General features: G+C 37.5%; 1 protein-coding gene across 1 annotated transcript in view; it reads right to left on the bottom strand.

Moving 5' to 3' along the window:
- LOC105621601 (unconventional myosin-XV) overlaps positions 1-20,588 on the bottom strand; it is a 44,771-nt gene extending 24,183 nt beyond the window's left edge. The window contains exons 1-24 of the mRNA XM_012203070.1: positions 20,568-20,588; positions 13,439-13,549; positions 11,454-11,542; positions 11,314-11,377; positions 11,115-11,224; positions 10,544-10,828; positions 10,264-10,441; positions 9,802-10,080; positions 9,279-9,608; positions 8,832-9,119; positions 8,609-8,766; positions 7,988-8,365; positions 7,357-7,700; positions 6,767-7,235; positions 6,478-6,680; positions 5,718-5,989; positions 5,421-5,597; positions 4,155-4,605; positions 2,971-3,767; positions 2,338-2,442; positions 1,591-2,072; positions 918-1,196; positions 629-840; positions 193-388 (exon numbers count right to left, since the gene is read on the bottom strand). Coding sequence (XP_012058460.1) covers positions 193-388; positions 629-840; positions 918-1,196; positions 1,591-2,072; positions 2,338-2,442; positions 2,971-3,767; positions 4,155-4,605; positions 5,421-5,597; positions 5,718-5,989; positions 6,478-6,680; positions 6,767-7,235; positions 7,357-7,700; positions 7,988-8,365; positions 8,609-8,766; positions 8,832-9,119; positions 9,279-9,608; positions 9,802-10,080; positions 10,264-10,441; positions 10,544-10,828; positions 11,115-11,224; positions 11,314-11,377; positions 11,454-11,542; positions 13,439-13,549; positions 20,568-20,588 — 6,278 coding nt within the window. The remainder of the gene's footprint in view (positions 1-192; positions 389-628; positions 841-917; positions 1,197-1,590; positions 2,073-2,337; positions 2,443-2,970; positions 3,768-4,154; positions 4,606-5,420; positions 5,598-5,717; positions 5,990-6,477; positions 6,681-6,766; positions 7,236-7,356; positions 7,701-7,987; positions 8,366-8,608; positions 8,767-8,831; positions 9,120-9,278; positions 9,609-9,801; positions 10,081-10,263; positions 10,442-10,543; positions 10,829-11,114; positions 11,225-11,313; positions 11,378-11,453; positions 11,543-13,438; positions 13,550-20,567) is intronic.
- Positions 20,589-21,285: the final 697 nt, after the last annotated feature.

The raw sequence follows: 21,285 nt of genomic DNA on the forward strand, positions 1-21,285 counted from the left end.
TATATATATATCTGATTTTCAATAATGTCGATAAAATTAAATAATTTCAACAGAAAATATTTTTAAATTTGATGTACATCAGAAGACACGATAATGTCTTGATGCTAAGATAAGCGTAGTGACACTACCGTGCTCCTTTACATTATAATGTAACGTCACATCTGAAGGAATTAATTTGCGTGATGTCATTACCTGTTACTGTATATACTACCGCCTCTTGGACTCGGTGGCTGCGGCGGCGTGATGGGCGGTGGGGGCGGTACAGGTCGTTCCATTCTTTCAATCTGTGTTCTTACCACTTGAGCTTGTGTCATCATGTCAGTTGTACCCTTAGAAGTAACGCTTTGAGTGTCATCAACAGTAGAGGCATAATCGTCCCATCTGCCACCTTAAAATTTCAATTTTTCGATCAATAAATAGATATATTTTTACTTCTAACTTTGATATGTGACTGATTATGATTTGTGGCTTTATCCACAAATATAACAGGCATGTTCAAAATTAACACAAGACTAATAACATATAGGATTAAGAATACCTTTTAGATACCTTTAGATATCTTTAAGAAGTTTTATGTCTCATTTCTGAACTTTGTGTGATGTAATACACAAAAAATTATTTAAATTACCTAGTTGCTGTTCTAATAGAAGCTTCCTATTATCTTCCAACCGTTTAACCTTCCCATCTTCTCGCGGGAGAGCGGGTTTCTCAGCCGTCTTCGTGGATCTTACACTATGATTCGCCGTTACCTTCTCCAACCTCTGCCTCATCTCTGAGCTGAGCTTCAACTTTCCTATACTTCCCGGCGATGGTCTTTGCGCGCCCACTTCCAACGCTGATCTACGAAAAGATCCAAAAGTTTCGTTGCTTTTTTAAATCCGATATAAACGCAAAGAGAGAAGTATGATGTCAATTACTTCGATTTCTTTTTCTTCTTTTCTCCTTCTTCTTTATATCCGTTCTCATGTTTTGCTGCGGTCGTTTGCGCAATCGCGGATCGATCTTCGTTGCTGACGATGTTCTCAATTTCGAATTCTTCCCACTCAACGCCACCTTCCGTTGTAGTTTCGCCTTCGCCTTGATCATACTCTTGATACTGCGGCGTTAATTTGCGTTGCTGCTGTTGCTGACGCATCTTGAATTCTATGAAACTGTCTTGCCCTTGATTCTCGTTCGAGTCGCTAGGCGGTGGCCACCTAGGCAACATGAAAATAAAATATTAGTATTCAGTGAATGACATTCTATATTTCTATGCTATATTTCCAACTTTTTAGAGTAAGTGATCATTTTACATTTATTTTTATCTTCTTGACTATCAATTTTCTTAATTCTTTGGATGTGTGTCGTTTATTTATAAAATTATTTTAAATCAATAAAAGCTCGCTCGGTTTTATAATTGCTGTAAATGATACACACAATTTATCTTTTTGACAATGATATAACAATCCACATTATATTATGGATTTTAATTTATACATTACTATGTATACAACTACAGCGCTTGACTCTTATTCGCTCTATTATTTTAACTTTATCCAATTGTTCATATAAATTCTCATCTAAATTCACTATCAGTTTGTTGAATTTTACCTCCATTTTCCGATGCGGACTGTCTTCGCTCTACCATACGGATCGAGGAACGGTCTAGATTCGGAAGGATCATGAGACTCCAAAGGTGGAGGCATTGGCGGAGGTGGAGGAACACCTTTGTTATTGCTTAAACTTGAAGGATTGCTGTCTACGCTGCTCTTCCTGTTCTTCAGTTCGCTGAGTACATTAGTAAAGTTACTCTGTATGTTATTCTTATTTAAATTGGTTCTCTTCATGTCTGCCTGTGCTGAAGACGCCTTTCTATCTACTATTTTGCGATCCACGCTGAGCTTTCGCACGTAATCAGTGCTTGTCTTCCTGTTGGTCTCGGCGTTCTTTCTTGGTGGACTCTGAGATCGATGAATTTGGGCTTTTACTGTCATCGTTTCTTGTCGTTGATTGTTTGGAGTGGAAGTTAGCACGGAGCTTCCCCGTTTTTCAGTTGACCATAATTCACCATCGTCGGGTTCTCTAAATGAAACCTAATCCAAGAAAGATTAGATGGAATCTGTATTCAATTTAGAAAATTATTTACAGCGATGAAATTTGCAGGAGGATTGACTCGAGATTAAAAAATGTATTTCGAAAAAAAGTCACAAGATTTGATGAATAAGACATTATTCGATCAGGTTAGCCTTAATTCCACAAATATCTTCTTCAGTTTCTGCTAGACGATATGCACATGATATTTCCGTAGCCCTAGGAAAGCCATAAGTACAGCGTAGGTTAGTTAAAATCAGTAGATACCTTGGAGTAGCGTCCAATAGAATCATTGGGCCCCATATGGGCACTGATTGGGGGGGCTGAGGGAACAAGATTCATGCTTGAGGGGCCAGCGGGTAACACCGTGCTCTGGAAACACACACCCCATGCCGCGGCGCGGCTCAGAAACCCATAGGATGGCCCAGAACGACGATAATTTCGTTAAGAGTTAGCTTTCATAAAGCGCGCAATATTGCCGGTTTCGGTTATCGATGACAGATCATCGAGTTAAATCAAGTGATAGTCACGTGACCGTGAAACGTGATTATGAGCCGTACCGATTGCGATAAACCTGTCGCGATCGTGCTCGACATGCAACGTTTGCTTCAGATCTATTTATCGTGACTCAATTTTTAGGAGTCAATATTATTCGCCCAAATAACATCTCTTAAAAAAGTCTTTCAAAGAATTATTTGAAGAATTAAATGTCTGAAAAAAAAAGTGAACTCTTCCAGACAGATTATGTCTAACAATTGTGATCTAATTAAATTTGAATCACGGTAAAAGAAGATCAATCGTTAATCATTCTGTTTAATCACATAAACCATTAAACTTTATGTACAGATTTTTTGTCTTTTTCTTTTTATATTTCTTTCTCTCTCTTTACTAATTTCTTACCGGTTGCTGTCCTGAATTTTGTGGGCTCTGGACTAAGAGCTGTTGCAAAGCTTGATTCTGCGCTAACAGCTGCTGCTGTATCTGAATATTTTGCGCCATTGCACTCTGCAGGAAAGCTCGTTGCAAATTCTGTTGGTACGCCATCATATCGTTGCTTTGGCCAGGCGGTGAATTGGGATATTGCGGTAAACTGAGTCCCTGCATGCTGTAGATCGGAATGGGCATGAAACTCGCACCCATACTCATGCTGGTATTCTGTGCGGACGGAACTTGTTGAGTAGCGTTAAACATGGGCATCATCATAGGTGGTGACATCATGCTCTGTGCAATAGGAGTGAAATTAAAAGCTGCGTTTTGATTAGGAATGTCCATATTGCCACCCCCCTTAATCTTCTTCGACAATTCACCGGCATCGATATTCATATCTTTACTTCTCATCATCATTCCTTCGACAAAGTCATCAACTGTGGCTATTCTCTCAATTCGATTGCCGATTCTTTGCAAATTCTCGGAAACTGTTTGGTCGTCGGATAGCCTGATATCATATGAACCTTTTATCGAAGCGGCCAAACTACGGGCATCCGATAATTCGTCAAGATTGCCATCTAATACGGGCATAAAAAGCTCATCTAAGAATTGATCCACGTCGGAAGCTTGACTGGGCACTCTAACGCGTCTCACATGTGACGCTAAAGAAGGCGCTTCACTGGTATCGGACATGGCAGACGATTTTACACCATATTCACTCTTCTCGATATAAGCGCGACTAGACTGGCTTCCCGGCAGCGCACGTTTGCCTGTAAATGCGAAGGGAATAATCGATTGATCCGGAAAAATTGGCTTGCGTAATTGCCAACTTTCTCCGCGATGGAAATTCTCGAAGTGTAAAATACATCTTACACAACAGTGAATTAAATAAAGAGAATAAAAAACAAATTCGAAATCATTGATGTCATAATATAATGCATATGTAATAAAATTTTTGAAAATCTTTCGAAAAATGATAAGAAAATAAGATAATAAATTTGATTTGAGAAGATCCAATTGCCCACATAGCTAATTAATTTAACATAAAATTTTCTGATACACTGAGAAAGAAAAATTTCTAAACACCAGCCGATATAAATGGATCTATGCTATCGAGATATATAGGCTAACGAAATGATTTTTACTCAGCTACTTACCAGGATATTGCGATTTGATGAATCTGGTCTGTGACCTTATGTAGCTCTTATCATCCTCCGATCTTCCGGTTTGACTAACAGACTGAATATCCGGGTATTCAAAGTCAATCGTGAGATCCTCCTCCTCGATGTTGGGTTCCGTCGTCCTTGTGACCCTGCTATACTTCCTCTCTGGTGTAATCTCAGTACGCGTCATGTACTCAACATTACTGACTGCCGGAGTCTCACCGATTCTTTCCAAACTGTGATATCGTTCGTTCAATTTAGATGAGGAAAGCCCGAGATTGGCAAGTTTTACCGGTGAAGGCACGACTTCCGACTGAAGCAGGTTGTCCAAACTTCGGCTACGCTGTTTCTCCTTTTCGAAATAGCGGTCATTCAAAGCGGATTTTCTCGATAATCCCATTTCCGTTGTAGTCTCCAAAATAACGTCGTGCGATTGCTTTCTCATCTGTATGTACCCAGACAAAATTGTTATCACGTTTCCAAATACAATTGATAAGAGAATAATTTATGGAGTTATTAAATACAATAGAACTTTGATTATTCAACCTATGTAGACAGCCCTAGGTTGAATAACATATCCTGGTAAAAAAAATTTCGCTGAAATTATTCCACGTTTTGGAACATTTCAGCGAAATTTTCATGCTGAAAATTTACTGAAATTTCATTAAAAGTGAATTTTTCAGCAACATACTAAAAAATCGCTAAAATTAAATTGAAATTTATCTAAAATTTTTGTCGAAATTTTTATGAAATTTTTTTGAAATGTTAAAATATTGTTGAAAAGTGTTCCAAAACGTGGAATAATTTCAGCGAAATTTTTCCATCTGCAAGGTAATAATAAAAATCATTTTTTTCTCTCCAAAGTGCGATAGTACGTTTCCCAAAGATTCTTTCGCGCTGAACATGATGCCGTTAGTAATACAATATTTGTCTAGCACGTTAAAATTTTGAGTAAATTGGAATGAAAGGAATAAAAAAAGGTTTTTTTTTATCATTTTAAACATTTTTTGCAGCACAAAGAAAACTGGTTTAACTTATTAGAATATTTCAGAATTCATATGTATAAAGAATTCCAGAAAAATGACGTCAGCAACAATATAATGAAATGTTTTAAGTAACATAAAAAATTGGAAAAACTTTTTAAAAAGTTAACAAATTATATAGAAATTCGAAAAGATTATATGAAGAATTATATAGAAGAAATATAAGAAAAACTTTTATCAGATTAAAAATCATAAGATTGAGTAAATTAATACATACGGGTAGTTTCGTAACGGGTGGTTGAGGCGGTGGAACTATCGGCCGTCTGGGTACTTGAATCTCCAATTCAACGGGCTTGTCAACTACTTTTGGCACTGATTTCCTTTCCAAAGGTTGGAAGGTTTTTAGAATAGGAATTTCCATCTCTTGTTCTAATTCCCGAATAACTTGGGCGTGCTAAAAACATTATTTTAAATCAAAATTTAACAATTTAATAACAATTTTTTTTACTCCACATTTCTACAGTTTATTTTTACTAAGATTCCTCTATCGAAGTCAACGCTAAGTTTCTCTTACTTCTCGTTTTTTTATGGGCGGCAGACTATTTTTGCGCTGCTCTAAGAACATATGTTTGGCAGCGGGGAAAGCTGGTGCCAATTCCATTTCCGAGATTAGATCCAGGACGTAATCAAAGCCATTGGTCTCCGTCACGATAGCGTCCGGGCCATCCAGTTGATTCCAAAGCGTAATAGTCCAACCAGTATTCTCTACCCCGTGATTCCGAACCGCGAGATTGGCCAACTCTTCGCATGTCGTCCAGGAATCTATCGCGCATGTAGTTGTCTCGCCTATAAAACAAAAAATTAATATCAGTTACAAATGAAGAATTTTTATGGCAACACACTTTCCCAGCAAAATGCTAGCAAATTGCTGACAGATTAGTAATAAATTCGATCAGATTTTCACTACAGAGCTGTAGCAATGTGTCACATTAATCTCAGGATTTGTAAATCTTTTGCTTAGCTTTCTGCTGCCAAGCTTGCTAGGGCGAGCATATTAGCAGACTTTGTTCTGTCATATATGTAGCAGTTCGTTGACATAAATTATATTATAAATTCTGTGTAAAAAGATCATTAATTACGTGTCATTAATAAACTTTTACATTTAATGTAACTTTTAATATGGTGAATAAAAGATGTTATTAACGCAAGGCAATAATAGATAGTTTTGTATTAAAAAGACTTGTATTAAAAATATAATTCTATTCAAAATCTGCCTTTGCAGACTTGACTATCCTTTATAGAATTATTTTTACGAATTCGAGAACGCAATTTACCGTCGTAGAAGCCAACGTTGAGCGCCATATTCACGCGATTTCTGTTGGCTCGCCATTCTAAGACACACGGTGGATAATTCCTAGGTACCAGATGCACTGTTTGTTGATTGTTAATCATCATATGGTGTACTGTTCTTTCGCCTTGCAACAATTTACGTTGGCAATAAGCTTTGTAGCCATCGTAGGCATGATCGGAGACATATCTGTATAAAGCATTAGAGATAATTAATTAGAGATAAATAATGAGTTATCGTTCGTGAAAAATACTTACTTACTCAAAAATACTTACTTCAGAAGGTACTTAAAGAGCGTGGCACTGGGTTGGAATGCTGACAAACAATTAGACAGCAGCAACCATCCTCTTTCCTTGTTGGCGTCATTCTCATTTTTCCAGGTTTGATTTGCCAACTGACATAGTATCTCATCCCTCAATTTCTCGTTCACAATACCTTTATTAACAATGTAGTCACCCAACGCTTGCTCGCGTTTGCCATTAAGATTACTCTCATTCATAAAACGCAATATCATCTTAAAGATCATCAAGGAATCCGTGTAATCCTGATCGCGAGCCTTTGCTAAAAATGGTGTCTTGATTGGCTCGCGTTTCATTCCGAAGATGTGACTCTTGAAATAAATATTGGTGAACTTTGAGAATTGATACTGATCGATGTCGGATGGCAGATTGTACGTATAATTTATCGGGATGACTTGGCCAACGACTTTAAGAAGGTTCCGCTCGGTGTGTGTAGGTTGCCAATCTAAGTATTACAAAAATACTTAAAAATATTTAAAAATTCGAAAAACAATTTGTGAAAGAAACATTCGAAAATTTTAATAAATTTTATGATATTTTAATATTTATTCTGATAAACAACGTACCATCAAGCTTGCTGTAAATAAAAGCTAGTTCTGCGGGAATCTCCAAATGATTTACACCAGCAACAGCACGCGAGGTCCTCTCCTGTTCCTCTCGTTGTTGCTTTGCCTTCGCTCGCTCTTTACTGGCTCTCTCGATCTCCGCTCTTTTCGTCATCTCCTCTTTTAATATTTTGAATGCCTCTCGTTGTTTCCTACCTCTGTACAATTTCTGCGCCATTAGGACACCCTTCTTCATCGCACGGAACTGTTTACGTTCACGATAACCACGATATACTGCTTGTATCAGAACTGTGCTTCGAGAAATATTGAGGAATCTTCTGCGAGCCAAGAATCCTCTCGTATATCTGCAAGAGAAATCGTTAAAGTAACGTTCGGGAAAGATTCACACGTTTATTCACGTTAATTTAGTCACAGGTTTAGGCAAATTGAAAAGGATGGATTTCTGTAAGATATTTAATCGTAATCCATTAAGCACTAATTAAAAGTAACGTAACGTCAATGCTGTAATAATTTCATATTTACTTTTAGAAAATCAACTCAAATATATTATATTCATTAATTAATTATATATAATTAATGTAATTATAAAGTAATAAATATCCTTTTGTCTTTTGTATAATTTGACACATACCTCTGGACTGTGATAGCTGCTCTCTCCAGAATCAACGCTCTGTTATATTCCAGAGCTCTCTCCAATGATTCGCGTAAAAATACTCGTGTGAGTCCAAGCTGATACTGTGATTGTGCCTCTTTCAGAGCTGCTTTGTCTAAAATGATTCTACAAAGCTCCTTATTGGGCGCTCCTCTAGGTAAATGCGTTGAGACAAGATAACGATACCGATCCACAAAGTGTCCGAATAGAAGGCGAACCGGGTAGCCAGTTTTTCTGATGCGGATCGTCTCCAACATGCCCGTATATCTTAATTGTTCAAGCACGCAAGGCATGTCAAACTTCATTGGAGCTTTCTCAGTGTTTGGCTTGATACAACGAACAAACCACGGATTACATCTGCAAATGCATTGGAAAAGAAGTAACTATTCAAATTGTTTGTGGCAGTAATAATTATTAAAAAAAAAATCCAAAAAATCAATAAAAATATCAATTAAGAAGCTTTGTAGACATTTTAGATTTTCTGAAATATTATCAAAATCTTCTAAGCTTTATCAAATTAATTTAAAAATAATATCTCATAATTTGCAGCGTCCACCAATTTTTAATATCGCACAGAAAATTTATCATTTGAATACTTACTGAGACATAGATTCTAAAAGTTGCTGAAGGCTGTCGTGAAATCGAGCCGAAACAGTCGGAGTTCTCGGTTTCATGGTGACAAATCTGCCATTCGGTTTATTCATAGTTTTATTAGCTTCATGAGTGTTTCTGACATGTTGGAACATCTTGCTGACCATCTATAATCGTAATTATTATAAGCATCTTATTATAAGAATCCAACATAAATAAGACGACAACTTACTGAAATCTTGCTGCTGATCAGCAACTCTACTACATCAGGTCTCAAGGTATCCCTGTTCTTATCTAAAAAGCCCTCTACGTTGTACCAGACCTGTCCAGCATAATGTCTGATCGCGAACTCGGCGGAGTTCATCCTTGGCCTAGAATACAACTCGCTTAACGCGTGATTGTAATGGCATTTCTCCAAAAAAGAAAGATCCGTCGCTTTAGGGAAGTTACTTTCATCGTCCAACAAGTGAAGAATACCTACAGGCTTTTTCGCGATCAGATGGATGACCGGTAAATTATCCTGAGGCAGACAGACGGGCAATCAAATTATTTTCAAGATTTATAAGCTTTTATGCTGACATTCGCAAAAGTTTCATGCTACGAAATAGATAGTAAAAGATAATAAAATGCTAGCGGTTCGATCTTACAAAGTAATGATATCATCCAAAATGAATCTCACCGTGTAATTGATAGTAGTCCAGTCGATTTTCTCCTTCGCATACTCCTGTTGTTCGAGCTTGAAAATGTGCTTGTTGAAATAGAACTGCAGGTTTTCGTTTGCATAATTAATACATAATTGCTCGAAACTGTTCTCTGTGAAATTTTCGAAGCCAAAGATGTCGAGAATCGAAATGGCGGCCGTCTGTTTTGTACCTTTGTAAACGATATGATTGACGCGCGCGACTAGCCATGAAAAGAGCGAACTATACAGAGCTTTCGCAAAAGCATCTCTAGCATCGAGGGCTTGATCAATATTTAAAGCAGTGAAGACTCTCTCGTTCCTCGCTTCCTACGATAATAAATAAACGGATTTATGTATTGTTCATTCAATGATCAAAACAATAAGAATGTTTAAAATAAGTTTATTACAGACATAATTTTATAAAGAACGAACGATGTAAAAAACTTTCTTTTCAAACTTCATGATGCCTATTCGATATCAATTGAATTAAAATGTGAGATGTACCAAAATGAAAACTTACTGTCGTCTTGGTAGTGAGAGCTCGGATGATGCCATCGGAATTCACTTGTAGAAGGTGCGCCGCCCAGCGTATTTCAGCGTCGGAACCGACTTCCACGCCTTCCTGGCCATGCCTCATTTGTTTCCGGTGAAAGTATACGTTTCCCAGATGCAATACGCTGGATAAAATCCGGAAAATTGTGTCCTGCTCTTCGGACGAGAAGCCGAGAACCTGCATGGCCGACAAGAGCGCCTTGAAATCCTGCACATCGCTTTTGCCATCGATCTCGCAGTTTCCACCCTGTTTTCAACAATTACAAAAAAATTTTATTGATTATTTTAACAATATTACCAACTACTCTGGTAAAAAAATTCACATAACATTTCATTTTTAAAAAAATTTTTCATATTTTAAATTTATGAAGATCTCTGAAAAATACCTTAAAAACTTCTTTTTATGTCACGTATTGGCATAAACACACACCTGATTTAAATAAAAATACTTGTCCGGTGTAAGCAGGCCGTATTTATCCCTGAGTTGCTGATCGAGTCCAGCTAGAAGTTCATAGAACACGTGATAGTTCCTCTCCTCCGAAGCTTGAGTTACTATTCTACTCTTTTCTAAAAGATATTGCGTTATTCTACCGCCAATGATCGCGCCGCTAAAAAATAGAAAAATTGTTTATTTTGCGATACCAACAGAATCGACAAATTTTTTTATACTTTATTGTTTTTTACAATTATTTTCTTTTGATATTACTCACTCCCTGAAGTGAACTTCCAAGTATTTCCCAAATCGACTGCTATTGTCGTTTCGCGGCGTTTTGGCATTTCCGAAGCTCTCTAGGAGAGGCGTCGCTTCCAGGATTTGCTCGGTGACGAGATTGTTCGGCGCGCGATTAACAGCCGCGAGATATTGCATCACTAATTTCGTAGACTCTGTCTTTCCCGACCCAGATTCGCCGGAAATGACGACTACTTGATTGGCACTGGAGTTATTGGCTGCAGTCACTTGACTGTACGCGGAAGAGCCCACAGCGAATAAATGCCTACGAAAGATAATATAATGATAAATGTCTTTTTAAGGCATAAGTTGACCAGGCAATCTAATTTTTACAAAACTAAAAGCGAAATAAGTTTAAGAGAATGAAATAAGTTTTATCAATGTTTTATCTGAATAAAATTGTTTGATATCGATAAAACAGTCTTGAGCTACTCTTTCTACTTAATTGATATGTTTACTTATACCTATAATCAGATAGTCTTTACTACTTTTTTTGGAAATTTCATTTTAAACTACCTTCATAAAAAGAAGATAAAGGAATTAATACTTACGGTGGAAGTGTACCAAGGATTCGTCCCTCGTAAAGCTTTACTTGATCTAATCCATAGATGTCGAACATTTTGTATGGATTTACTGCCACGAGGATGCTTCCCGTGTACGTCTAAAATTTCATCGTAAATAATTATTATTAGAGTCAATTGTTAACGCTATGAATGAATAAGTATATAAGTCAATACAAATGCAACGTACGTAAATTAATTCCTTGTCGTAACGGATCTTCAAGTTCCATAATAGTGATGCCTCGTTCAGATCCCTGCAATTCATTCAATTTGTCTCACGTCGGTGCATGATAATTACGGGAGTAGACACATGATAATTTCGTGACTTACGTCAACTGAATCATGTCCTCCACACCATTTTGACCTAAGTCCTGCCTGGGCTTCACTCCGCTCAAGTTGGTGAGAGTGAAGATTTGCGGCTTAAACACATAATTGTATGCAATTATACGTCATTTTTCCGCACGAAGATCCAGAGTGGTCGCGACGGCTCAACAACATGCATTTGTATAATTTTTATGATGACTCACGAATCTCGTGATTATTCGATGACACTTTCTTTCCAATTTCTAATAGCGCAGAAAGAATACGAAGAATCCGTTTAAAAACGTCTAAAAATGTGATTTTTCAACGGAAACGAATTTTGCAATCGTTCTTGCCATATCTCTTCTCGATATGGTTTCTAAGGAAAATGTCCGAGAAAGATTTGTGTAAATTCACATAAGAAGCGAATGAGCCTTAACTGGATACTGTCTGCAGTTGCACTTCCATTGGCGCCGATAAGTAGGTACTTTCGGTAAATTAATGAAATTACCAACAAATATAAAAAAATAAAAAATATGTTGAATCACTTTCAAAGTTTTTCTATTTGCGAAGAGTAATCCTGATAAACTAGAAGAATTATGTGAACTATAATTTATACATTTTTGAAGTTTCTTTTTTCCTTTTTTTAAAAAAAAATTTAAAATACTTTGATGTTAAACGGGTAATAGCTGAGATGAAAACAAATCTCTATCAAATTTTATAATTTCCACGGAATGAACTAATTTCTGTTACAAAATGCAGAATTCCATTCATTTTTTTAAATACCTATGTAAATCGAATAATAATAAAATCGAATTATAAATACTAAAATTTGATTGCACGCGCGCAATTAGATGTTCCTTTTTTAAAGTAATTGGTGTACCTTACGCCAATGTACGTCGTCATCTATAATAAGACATTGGTGAAGTGCAGTGCTGCAACTAGTGCACGACAATGCAATGCGGAGAACATAAAACGGGCGGGCAGGAAAAATGGCACGTTGTTAAATGATCTGCGATGGGTGTCGGTTGCATAATGAGGCGGCTACTTCGTGTTAATGGAGACTACGACACGTATGAAATAATCGTCCGTCAATCATTTCACTTTACCGATGTGTAGCTCCTTTCAAAATTCTAGCGTCACCCACGACCGAGAGATCGATGACCGACGATGCACGATTCAAGGTCCGTGCGGAAGCTCGAACTTGAAAATCACACACGCGCGAAGGATGAAAAAGTGAATGAAAAACGTGGAAACTAGAATGACGCGGGCGTGAGCGCTCGATGTAAGAGTTTCCCCTCTCGTTCTCGTCTAATGAAATGAATTCAAACGCGCGAGGGCCGTACTAGAAAGTCAAGAACCGATGAGCAGATCACTTGGATACCGTATACATTTGCTCCATTCCTGCCTGATCTGATGGTGTTTGGATTGCTTTAATCGCGCTTGACAGTCGAACCAAGTTGAAGCGCAAGTTGTCTTCAATATTTTTTTCTGAGTGTCAGTTGAATTATTATATTTCTAAATATTAATAATTGAATGGTGAAATTAATTTTAAATATTTTACTTAAATATTTTTTCGAAAAATTAAATATATAAGTAAAAATAAAGAATTTAAATATTTTGACGAAGAACAAGAATTGAATCATTATAATTTTGAATATTAATAACTGGACGATAAAATCAACTTTAAATACGTTTAAATTGATTTTGGAAAATCAAATATGATATAAATAAATTTAAAATAAGAAATGCAATATTTAGACAATATCTTAACGAAGATAATCGTATATGAATTAAGCTTGTCCGAATGACGTCGTTTTCAGAAAAAACAAAGTGATCGGTTGCTTAGAGGTAACTGTCGAGATAGCTATTGTCGATAGAAAGGCCTGTTTACCAACCGAAAGAGCACGTTTGGCTTATCTTTTCTCAGTTATTGAGTTCTTGCACATCTACTATTCGTAATTATGCACGGTTAATATGCAGGCGCTTTCTAAACGGACTTATTGGTATCTTACCTTGCCGGCGATCACCGCTTGGACCGAAAGTACATTAGCAGCTCTGTGGTATTCTAGAACCTCGCCTGGCAGCACATGGCCGACACCGGGGTCGAACCATACCAATTCACCCTGCAAATAATATTATTTTATGTTAAATTATTATTCAATGTTTGTAGTATCAAAATGACACGATTTACGAGTAAGTGAATAAATAACGTAAAAATAAAATATTTTAAAACGTAAATTTTAAGATGAATAAATAAATGTGGGTTAATTTAACATATCATAAATGTTAATTTTACTAAAAGAAATGTGTGTACAATTTGTTTACAAACTGTGTCGATATTATTTTATTTTTGTTATATTTATTTTCTTACACAATATTTGTGTAACCTTCTAACATATTCATCTTGTGTTAAATTAACTTAAAAATTTGAGTGAATCGTTTGGGACATGCGATTTATGTTAAATTCATCATATTTTTTCCAACAGTGTAATTTAACATATTATTAATTTTACTGAATCAATATGTTTCCATAATTTATTTTCAAATTGTTAAAATGTTATTTTTGTGTTAATTTTTATATGTAATGTTTGTGTTACTTTCTAACATATTCATCTTATGTTAAATTAACACAAAAGTTTAGGTGAACTGTTTGGGACATGTTAAAATGTAAAATTTAATACAAATTTTTCAAGTATATGTCCTTTAAAATTTAAAATTCATTAGATCATGATAGCTTCTCGGATCAGTTTATAAATAATCCCGAACCGTTTTTAAGTTCCATGATGGAGATCTACGCGTCGCGGAGAATGGCTGCAGTCTCCTCTTTCCGGTGCAAAAACCAAATATCGAGGATGACGTGTCTGGAGAGTTAGATCGAGCGCTGTTCGCATCACTGAACGTTCTGATGTGCATCGGGATACGCGTCGGGATGTGCGTCGCTGTCTTCTTCACGTAATTCGATCTTTCTTTGCTCTGTTTCGTCAACACTCCGCTGGTCGAAGTTCTTCTCTGCTCGTCCACATTTCGCGCAGGTAAATTTCCCGACGTCGACGTTTTCCGTCCAATTTTCACGTAGCTAGGTAACGTCATTGATTTCATCGCCATTTTCGAACTTTCCGTTTGCTCTTTCGTCAGCAACTCGGTCTGCGACTTTGGTCGACATCTCGCTTGCTTCTCGCTGGTCCACGTGGAATCTTTAGGATGACACTTATTTCGAGACCAAGAATCCGTTTTTGAATCTTTTCGCGCAGACCATGTGGAATCTACGCGACAAGACGTCTTTACGTCGTTTCTCTCCGTTTTAAAATTACGCAGTCGTTCGATGTCCGCTTTGGAAACCAATATGGCGTCATGCTTAACTCTGACCACGTCCTGATCTCGATCTTGGTGCATCCTTCGCTCCAAGGAATCCATATTGTCCACATTGTTGATTATTCTACGCCTGGACATCGTTCTATCCATCGGCTCTAATCTTTCTTCATGAGAAGCTTGCCTAGGCGGTTTACGCGTGACCTTGACATAAATATCATCACGACTGACGTTCGCGCATCTGGACCAATCGGGTGGGTTAGGAACAGGATCTCGCAAGTGCCTGACGACTTTCGTCGAAGTGTCCACGTATTCTCCACTCGCCCTCGTCTTCGTCAAAGTATTTGAAGAAGTCGTAGAGTCGCGCAAAGTGTCGGCGCGTTCTCCACTCGCTCTCGTCTTTGAGAACCTCGTCAAAGTACTCGAAGAAGTTGTAGAGTCGCGTGACGTCGCGACGCCAGTCGGTAGCGACATTTTCCGTCGTCGAATCCTTCCATAAATCGGTGCTTCCCTTCCTGCAGTCTCCCTCGTCCTCGAAGAAGAATACTCCTCTGGTCGAGATGTCTTTGAGGCGTGTAAAATCTTCGGCAGAGTCGACGGCCGCGAGATGTCGCGATTCTCTTTAGCCACGTGACTGGAACTTGGGATACCTGTTTTTGCGACATCTTTTAACTGCAAGTTCGTCTCTACGTTCGCACGACGTCGTAGAATGTCCTGTCTGGAGACTCTTTTTAAAAACGAGGTAGTGCATTCGGTATCCTGACGAATTCTCCTACCGATCGACGGCAAGGTTGTCGGTCTTTTTTCTACTTGATTCTTCTCTAGCGTAGGATGGACCGTATCGTCGTCGTTTTTGATACATCTGCGCTGTAGGATCTCCTTTCTGGAGATCGCCAGACCGCGCGGAACCGTGTAAAAGATCTCGCCGTCATTCTTTGTGACGATTGCACGTCGGTCACTCGAGTCCCGGGACGGCTGTCGGGTAGAAGTCCGTAATTGTTGCCTAGTACCCGTTTCCGGCGCGCAGGAATCCAGGGCGGAATTCGAATCTGGGTCTGGGCCGCTGCAGCTCGCATTATGCAATGCACGTCCGTCGCGACCGCCGGATAACGGTTCCGCGTTCGCGTAGAAAGCTTCCGAGGAGTGCAGTGAAAAGTGACTCCGCGAAGTCGATGATCGACCCATGGACCAGCGTCGCCGTTGCTGCTGCTGCTGCTTTGTGCTTGGTCCCGGCGAGTCCATGTTGGCCATCGCTGTCGGGAATGTCGATGATCGGTCGCGCACTTCATGTGCAGAACGATCACACACTACTTGTCCTCTCACCCGAAACTTTTTTTGTCGCCGATCATGTTGTCGCCTATATTATCAATTCGGTTCCTCTATATATTTTACTAACTTTCTACTAACTTTGAACACATATTCATAGTTATTTCGAATGTGTTAATAACAAAAATCAAACAACATAATTAAAACAAATCAGCAAAGAAGGCCATATTCAATTCAAAGGAGATCTTGCTACTCGATAATATGAAGTTCCAGTTTGAACAAACTGCGCACCGATTTTGTCGATTTTAAAATACATTAGTCCTAAACTAAAGTTGAAGTACATAGTATCACAAATTAGATTGTCAAGCAATTTAATATCACTGATGCTAAGGGACATCTTCGAAACACGGAAGAATTATGTCAAATATAATACTTATGCATTTGCGGAGGATTTCCTCCGCACAGTTTGCAAAACTGTGAATGATTTTCTTCAAGTTTCTCATAAAAGTAATGTATATTTTCTTCCGTTTATTTTTGTATATAATTATACATAAATGACGTGACATGCAATGCGCTAAAACGCGTGATTACAGATGCATGATCTCATTCAGTGTTCATTTCGAAGTATCGGTTCCCATATGATCACAGAAATTAAGCAGAAACTTCATTTCTATCGAATGCAACCGTCGAAAATATTTACATATGAATCTTTAACGAGAACGAGAGGATATGTTTATCCTCGACGTTTCAGTTATTCCCCCAATTCACGATACACGATTACGTGTATAAATGTCTTACTTTTTCTTCTTCCCTCATTTTTTTAAAAACATCGCGTGCAGTACGATTGCATTTTTCTTCAGTTGTAGCAACATTGAGTTTCGATTGCATATCTCTTTCTTTCTTTCAAGTTCGCTCAATTTAAATAACAACCTCGTCGTGGATGATGAACGCGTATAGTGTTTCAAGTCAATGCCCGCTACTCAACTCTCTCGGATGAGCACCAAGGTATCAACACACACGATACACTGTTTTTCACTTGCGAGATCGTCCGGAAATTTGATTCCTGCTTAAAATTGACGTGACGTTAGTTCAGAAAATGTTTAAAACCACGTGATTCACTCGCAAATCACTCTGTTGAGTCGAATATCAACTGCATTTTACAATTCATATTTATATTAATATTAATTATTTATTGATCAATAATTCATCATAGACTCATTAATTCAAGACAGTCTTAAATACGTTGACATTGTTTATTTATTATTTATATTTCATCATTTTATTATATTTAATATTTATTATATTATCTTTGTTCTCTTATTTGAAATTTAGTTACTCGTGCATAACACGATTTTAATACTGTTTATCGCATGAAATTGAAAAAACGAAGTGAGAGATAGCAAATAACAAAATCAGCCGAATAAGTTTTCAGTTAGATATATCAGTATATCTATCCACGTCGAGAAAATTGCTTCATTCGGCTGCAAAGTATTGGTCAGTAAAATAAAGTCGCATAAAATTTTCTCGTTTCCAATTGAAATGCGATGAGAGATTGTCGAATGTCTCGGGATGAATTATCGCCCGTTCGTCGAGACTCCACAGTCTTCAGCGTTAGTCTCCATCCGACGCATACTTCCATGTACTATTTTCCGCCTTTTGTCTGTAGCCGGCTCTTCCTCGTGCATTTCGGCTTTATTTACAGCAATCGCGCTAACCAAATCTTATTGCAAAATCCTGTCACGATCAACGATCGTAGCCCAAATCGTTTGACGAGCTCCGCATTGTCGCATGCATGTTAAATTCGGTTTAAAGAAGTTAGGAGGCCAAGCAAATGTCTATCGAGCTCATTGGGTCAGTCGGCAAAAGTCCGTGCTGCACACACGGAATTCATTAACGGTGCCCGGTGATGTCGTCTTTCGGTCCCACTACTAGCTGTCTTTTTCGCTGCGATTATCCGACGATTCGCAAAATTGACCTTTTTGCGAAAGAAGAAGTTCTTCGAAGGGAAAAGATCTCCTTTTCTTCGCGAGGCCGAAGATGATCGGTCGATGCGGACGCTAGGATGTTCGACGCGGCACTGTGGAAGTTGCAGGTCTTCCTTCCCTCTCTGCAACAATTGCCTCGAGTACGCAGTGGCGTATATGCAATTTTAATTGAGGCACGCTAATTAGGCCGTGCCGGAAAGCGGTCCATATTTCCCGATCGGACGCGCCTGCTCCAATCGTGCCACCGGATTCACACTTTCCCCGCGTTCCTCGAGTTCCTCTCGCCACATTGTCTCACCTATCGGCAGCTCCCAATCTCTCTCGACGGGAATCTCTGCATGCATTTTAGGCTCCGTCTAGCGTCGCGCTACGCCGCTTAAGCGCGATGAAATCATAAGCTACCGGCGCCAGTGGATCGAAGCGCTTTGGGGTGGAACCAAGCGTGCCTCTCTTCTTATATAAATTACGCGCTAAATACGCGCGCGCGCACCGCGCGCATACATGCACGTGCGCGGATATTACATACTACAGGTAGTACAGGTACAGGTGGGAGGCGCAGGAACGCGCGAAGGGAAGCTATTCTGCCTAGTGGCCGTGGCGAGAAGTTGCAGAAGAGCGATAGAAATTGTCGATTACGGAGCGCAGCGAACGCAACCGCAAGATGGGACACGATTATTTTTTGTTCCTTTTGTACCGACGTTGAATTGATTTATCAAAGTTAAACGGATTTCCTGGTATCGCGTAACTCTTCTAAAATATTTCATTCCTTAAATTTGAAAAAAAAAACAAGAGAAATGGACTCGCAATATCATTTCGTTCAAAAATTGTTCTTAATAAAGGATAGAAGATAAAATATCCGGGCTATAAAAGGACACAGATCGTTAAATCCTTTACGGTTTTATGTCTTCATTTTCGATAATGTCAGTTATTTAATATCCGTTTCAATTTCATTAATGCCCTTCTGCTACATTCGCGCCTCGACGTAAGGAATGCTTCCTTAATTATTCCGTCGGTCATTATCCGCGATTGCATGCTCGGGGAGCGAAGTAAAAGTGAGAAGCCGCCATTGCGCCAACTCGCTCGCGATGCATTCCAAACGCGTCCGCATAGCAAAATTTTTTTATTCGTCTCAATATTGTCGCTGTAGTAGATACTGCTTTTGAAAGTAAACGAGCTATCGAATTTTATTCATAGTTATATTAAGCTTCATTAGATTTCATTCGTGAAAGCGCATTTCAATCACTTGTAATTTGAAAATTTTCAACATCTCAATTTGTATTACGTTAGAAAAGTCCTTTTCATTAATTTTATCGTTTAATCTTTTTTATTTAAAAAGTTTTGAAAAAGCACTTGGATGGTCGATACACGCCGCGTATCTCTTTTAAATGCATCACTGTTAACAATCTTTCGAGTTCTTCACCAACCTTATAAAAAAAACTCATTTTTTTTAGACTAAAGAGTTTTTTTAATTCTGCAAAAAATCGAAGACGATCAGCGCGCGGATTGATCGTTGACTAAGCGTCGAAAGACCGCCGGACGAGGCGTTGGAAAGTGGCTGCTGCAGTAATGCAATTGCGTGTGCGCAGATCATTGACTCCGACCACGCAGAGAGATCCCACCGCGGTCGTGACCACGTAAACATTGTGCCATGACAATCCAAAAATGACTGTCTTACGATTTACGAGTTGACGAGTGGGAATCATATCGCCTTTAATGAACATTAACGAGCTCGAAAAACTGTCATCGATACCTCCGATTATATAGACTCTCCTTAATAAAATAATCGTATACTTTAAAAACGCTTGGTATTTGATTCACGCCATATCTGCAAGTATTATTTTTATATCTCCAATAAATAAATTGTAGAATTGCACTACAATGGCATAATATGATGATGATCATAAATTGATGAAAATTTCGCAATAATTGTGATAAAATAATTCACCATGACAATTTTGTCAAAATAAAATTTCTAAATATTGGTCAAAAATTAGACAAATCCAATTCGAGATATAAATATTTTATAATTATATTAAATAACACTCAATTCCTTATTTCAAATGTAGCCATGCTGAATATGTTGTAATATTTCATGTTGCAAAATTTCTATATTATTAATTTAGAAATAATTATGCATTTTTATAAATATATACAGCGATTAATTTGATTTTTTCACGCACAATTATATTTCTAAATGTTTTAAATATAATACAATTCAAATATTTTTTTAATTATTAAACAATTTCTTTCCGGAATTTAATTTTGCAAATAATATACCGTTAAGATGATTTGCCATATCGTTTGTTGAAATATTATTTCAAAATTAATTGTGCCATATTGTTTTGTTGAAATACTATTTCGAAATTAATTGTGTAAGCAATTGTCAGTATTTCATAAAAAATTAATATTTCTATACATATTTCTATACATTTATTTTTGTAAATACATCCATATAATTGCAGACCATCAATTTTACGCAAGATGTCATATAATTTCATAAACGTTTTTCTATCGATTTTTTTATATAAAAACAACTCACGATGAATCTTTCAAGATACACAGCCGATAAATATCAACTCACCTTTTGCCACTCGGCGTACATCTTGGAATGGCGTTAAATTGATCTCCGCGTGAAAGTATCCGTCATTTTGCGTCAATCGATCTGTACTGAAACAAAACAATTAATTAATTTAAGTCGATGGATTATAAGAATTACTGATTCTGATGGCTCATATGGCTTACTTTCTTAAAATAATTTTCAATTTATAGCTGATTTGAACACGATACCATTCAAATTGCCCATCGGTTTTTCAATGTCAGATCTTACGCGCGTGTCAAGAAACATTACGCCAATCGTACTTGTAACGGAAGCATCGCCCCATGTTACTGTCCAGTTATCCCTTCTAATCGTCACGCAACTTCCGGCACAGTTCGAAGAATGTTAATGCTTTGAGTCTTTATATTTATATTAATAATCATACACATATATTATATATGTCGTATATCATATATTCATTTAAGTTCTTAGAATAAAAGAACAATTTCTAAACTTGAAGTTGTATTAGTAAAGATGAAGATTTTATTATTATGGAATTCAAATAATTTTAAAATTCAGATAATTTTTGTAATATTATGATTCCAATTTGTGTTTAAAGAAAATATTTATAGTTTGGCATATGAACGCAACTTGATATCAATCATAATTACACGTTCGGAAATATGGGAAGTGTTGCAATGAGTATTCAGCTCCGCAAGATCGAGATACACACGACCACGCATGAATCTATATGTCTATGACG

The sequence above is a fragment of the Atta cephalotes genome, assembly GCF_000143395.1.
Source record: "Atta cephalotes unplaced genomic scaffold scaffold00035, whole genome shotgun sequence".
Classification (NCBI taxonomy): domain Eukaryota; kingdom Metazoa; phylum Arthropoda; class Insecta; order Hymenoptera; family Formicidae; genus Atta; species Atta cephalotes.